The 4,627-nt window shown below is 40.3% G+C and overlaps 1 protein-coding gene across 2 annotated transcripts in view; it reads right to left on the reverse strand.

Moving 5' to 3' along the window:
• The window catches only part of LOC107747270 (protein FAM135A-like), a 28,250-nt gene that overhangs the window by 19,109 nt on the left and 4,514 nt on the right, over positions 1–4,627 (reverse strand). For both annotated transcript variants that reach the window (XM_016561731.1, XM_016561730.1), the window contains exon 3: positions 2,929–3,055. In XM_016561731.1, coding sequence (XP_016417217.1) covers positions 2,929–3,005 — 77 coding nt within the window. In that variant the 5' untranslated portion in view covers positions 3,006–3,055. The remainder of the gene's footprint in view (positions 1–2,928; positions 3,056–4,627) is intronic.

A 4,627-nucleotide genomic window follows, 5' to 3' on the forward strand; every position in this document is an offset into this window, starting at 1 on the left:
AATGGATGGGCTCTTTTTATTTAACTTGTTTTGGACTGAAGCATGCAACACGCATGAGTGCCATGAAACAGCTTGAAAGATCAAAGACTTTTTAAAGAATTTTTTATATAACTCCGTAGGGCTGTACGATTAATCTAAATCGAATCGAAATCGCGATTTGAGACGTTGCGATTTCCTAATCGCAAAGCCTGCGATGTGGACGCGATATTACTCTGTTCCAGAGCATATGCATGACTGCCAGCCTTGAGCTGCAGTCTTACTTGCCCTGGGCAAGAGTGAGCGCACCTCCGTTCTCCCCAATCAGCACTGCTTTTATCTCCCCAACAGATTCATTTGAAATAAGTTTATAATGCATGTTGGCTATTCCCAATTCAGAAGAGCGCACACACAGCCTGTGTCTGTGAATGCTTCTCATACTCGCTCCTCTCTGCCCCACGCGGCGCGAATCCCTCGTCACGGACGAGCCGTTCACGCTTGCCGCACTCACGCAGCCTGTCTCGTAATGCTCGTTTATACTCGCACCCGGCTCCGCACCGCAAGTCTTCACGAGCGCATCTGGCAGTATGGATGAGGCTTGACGCACGCGTGCAACCTGTGTCGACTCGCGCCTGGCTCCGCGTTTAAAACGAATGTAAATTCAGTCTAACTGCTTGCTAATTTCACTTGGATGAAATGAAACATTCAGCACATTTTCCACTTGTTCTTAAAATCCCAAATACTTAAAATGAATAAATCAGCCTATGTAACATATGTAATACTTTAATAATTGACTTAAGAAATACAGTTCTTTATTTATAAAAAATAAACAAATATTTTCTGTGAAATTCAGTAATTAAGTTAATTCTGTAAAAGTAGTTATACCATTATAATCTTGCCTGCTGAAAAAAAAACCCATAGAACCCCTCCCAAAACACAATTACAAATTTAATGGATTTCAGGGTTATAATGGGAATTTGTTTGGTTTTAATGTAAACTATAATGGTGTCTATTTGATGGATTCTATTGGTGGGCTGTAATCTGGCAGATGGCAACCAATAGAACAACAGTAATTCATTTTGGAATAATGCCCAAAACAAAAAGGAATTTTGTAATGGTTTAATGGAAACTAGAAGAATTTCTGTGATGGTTTCTACTGTTTTTTTCAGCAGGGTAATGATACCCATACTGTGCTGCACATTATTGACAATATTGAGCTGAAGCTTGACTTTGCTCATTTAAAATCGCAAATCAAATCGCAATCGCAATATCGGTCAAAAAAATTGTAATTTGATATTTTCCCCCAAATCGCACAGCCCTATAACTCCGACTGGATTCGTCTGAAAGAAGAAAGTCATATACACCTAGGATGACTTGAGGGTAAGTCATTTATGGGCTAATTTTCATTTTTGGGTGAACTCACCCTTTAATGAAGAAAAAGTTACTTGAATCATGTTGTAGTTACATTTTCAAGTTGACTAGTTAAATCGTGAAAAAAAATCGAGAATCGGTCAAACGTTCTGAAAAAATCGAGATTTACATTTTTTGCCAAATCGCCCAGCCCTAACTCTCGAAAATGGCGGAAGACATGATTTGGAGGAGAAGAATTTTTGAATAAAGTCGTTATTACCGTTTTCTTTGTGCACAAAAAGTATTTTCGCAGCTTCGTAAAATTGCGGTTAAACCACTGATGTCACATGGACTGTTTTACCAATGTCCTTCCTTTGCTGTCTATGTCTATGTCAGAAAGCTCTCGGATTTCATCAAAATTATCTTAATTTGTGGTCTGAAGATGAACGAAGGTCTTACGGTTTTGGAACGACATGAGGGTGAGTAATTAATGACAGAATTTTTTTTATTTTTGGGTGAACTATCCCTTTAAAGAAAAGCATGCTACTACTTAGTAGGGGTGGGCAATATACTGGTAGACAGATTTGCATGGGAAACTTTTTTTCCATCACACAAAACTCCCAACTGCACAGATTTCTATTGAAATTACTGGACTTCGCCCATGAAATTTCACCAAGCAGCTGGCAACAGTACCTCTCTAATGCACCATAATGTACATATTGCAGTAACTCAGTTGTATTTACTCTCATTTGGGAATCGGATTAGGGTCAATTTTGGGCCGTGGCTTAAAAAAAAAAAAAACACTTTAGAAACAGCAAGGTATTTTGAGGTGTCCCTCTCTGCTAGCCAACTCAGGGAGAATAAAACTGTGCAACATTAAACACAACCATACAAGCAGACACGTGTGGCATGCCTGAACAAAAATAGTTGTGAGAAGACTCCTAAATTATGAATTCTAAGAAAAGCTGGTGCACATTTAGATAGAGAAGCTGAGACTCGTGCCGGCAAGCAATGGCAGGAACGACAGCGAGACTGTAAAGAGAGCACTGCATGTTATTAATATCAGTGAAGACGATCTTATATGGAGTGCCTAAATGAAGACGAGAGCTGCAGGCTGCAAGTTTCTGTATTGCATTTTATAGTCAACAAAACAGCTTTATTTAAGACGTCAAGAACAAAACATGGTTTACCAATTAGGCTCAACATTAATACAAACTAAGACCAAAAAAGCGATATACAAAGGGATGTGAAACACATTTATACCCTTGTATGAATATCATTCACAATTAACTTCCTTCTAAATGGATCTTACTACAAACACATGCCACTGTTCACCACCATTTGTCTACATAAACTAGACAATCTTTGCTCATTCTACAGAAAAAGATTCATCTTGTTGAGGAGCAGGAGCCTGATAAAACATTGCCAAACTATTAAAACGTTTTCAAATGCAGTTCATTCTTATTCCTGTTGTTTTAGTCATGGCTTCTAACCAAGATCAACCTTGAAAATATTTGATCGGTGTATGCAACCCGACCTGGAATGACACTTTCCGGGATAAGATCTTTAGCGGAACAGAAGGGTATTAGAACATGTTCTTACCCTCTTTGGAAGAGATCCACATTATAGAACTTGTGGAGCTCCACAGAGAACTCCACTGTGGCCTGGACCTCCGTCATGCTGGATTCAGGGCTGGAGGAGGGCCTGTCTCAAACGATCGGCAGTAAAACTGCGGAAAAACAGATAAACGGATTGAACAGTTGTCATAACATGTGGAAGAACCAGAGAAGAAGTGGGAACATTTCTACACTTAAATATAACCAAAAAATGCATTAAAGTGAAATGTGTGAAAATGTTTAAGAAAATATACACATACATGTGCAACCAAAGCAGATGCCTGTCAGCAGGACGGTAATCATCATGTTTTTTTAATTTAAGTATTGACTTGGTACCAAAGTACTAGAGCCCGACCGATATATTGTTTAGCCGATATTATCGGTTGATATGAGCCTGTTGCCGATATATCGGTATCGGCGAATATGCCGCCGATATGAACTTTTTTTTTACAGAACATATAACGCAGATAAAATGTTTGAAATGGTGTAATTACTTAGTTTGTCCAGCAGAGCGTGCTCCATTGTTTGCTACTGGCGACCTGGATGAAACTCTTTAAAGCTTAAGTCTATGGAAAACCATTGGAACTTTGAACGGCCATATCTCCGTAAAGGCGCGGCGAATCTGCACCAAATTCGGGGGATCCCTTCAGCTCAAGGAACCCTCTTGAACGCGAATCGAGTGTACGTCTCGAGGTCCTCTTTTGAATGAGACCACCCCCGCGTCGATAGCTCCCGGGGTTCGGGAGTTACGGGTGGTTAAATTCGCGGTCCGGCGCCGACCGATCTAACGATCCTGGGGGGCTACCGACGCACGGAGGGTGGCGTTCGAGAGGGCTCCTCGAGCTGAAGGGATCCCCCGAATTTGGTGGAGATCCGCCGGCACGTTCGTGAAATAGTGACACCAGCCAACACTTTCACTTCAGTAAGGAGGTCTCTTGTTCAGGCAGCAGCGATCCCCCGAATTTGGTGCAGATCCGCCGCCGCATTCGCGAGGTAGTGACACCAGCCAACACTTTCACTTCAGTAAGGAGATCTCTTGTTCAGGCAGCAGCATTCAAGCGTGGTCTTATTCGACCGTAAGTGCCCTGTGACGTGGACTTCACATGAAATTCCGCAATGAATCCAGTTCCAAGGGAACATACACGTTACATTCAAAGGGCATTAAAGTGCGCAAGAAGTGAATTTATATTTAATTACAGAGGTATATTATGTCACACTTCACACTTCTCTAGTAAGTTGGGTGTGTGTGTGAAGATAGTAGCGCAAATACGTGCATGAATGTTCCAAAGTGAAATAAACTTCAACGGAATAAAGTTGAATGGGATTGAATTGAATTAAATTTTAATAAACTTCATCTTTACTGTTCAGTGCACTGATGTCAGACCCATTTTGGATAATAAAGTTTATTGTTAAATTGTTAAATGCCCTGCCTCCATCATTACATATATTTGTCACGTCATTATAAGTGTTTGATCACCACATTTGAGTGATCATTGCAAAAAATGTGTTTATGTATATATATATCGGTATTGGCCCCAAAAAACCCATATCGGTCGGGCTCTACAAAGTACCAGTACTTTTGACAACAATAATGTTAGGCTATGTAGGCTATGCGAATAACATACTAACTTTTCTAGCTTTGCATGAGAAACATATCAAAATATACATTAATGTCATTAATGTTC

Source organism: Sinocyclocheilus rhinocerous, unplaced genomic scaffold (genome assembly GCF_001515625.1).
Source record: "Sinocyclocheilus rhinocerous isolate Xijiao unplaced genomic scaffold, SAMN03320098_v1.1 scaffold1069, whole genome shotgun sequence".
In the NCBI taxonomy this organism is placed as follows: Eukaryota; Metazoa; Chordata; class Actinopteri; order Cypriniformes; family Cyprinidae; genus Sinocyclocheilus; species Sinocyclocheilus rhinocerous.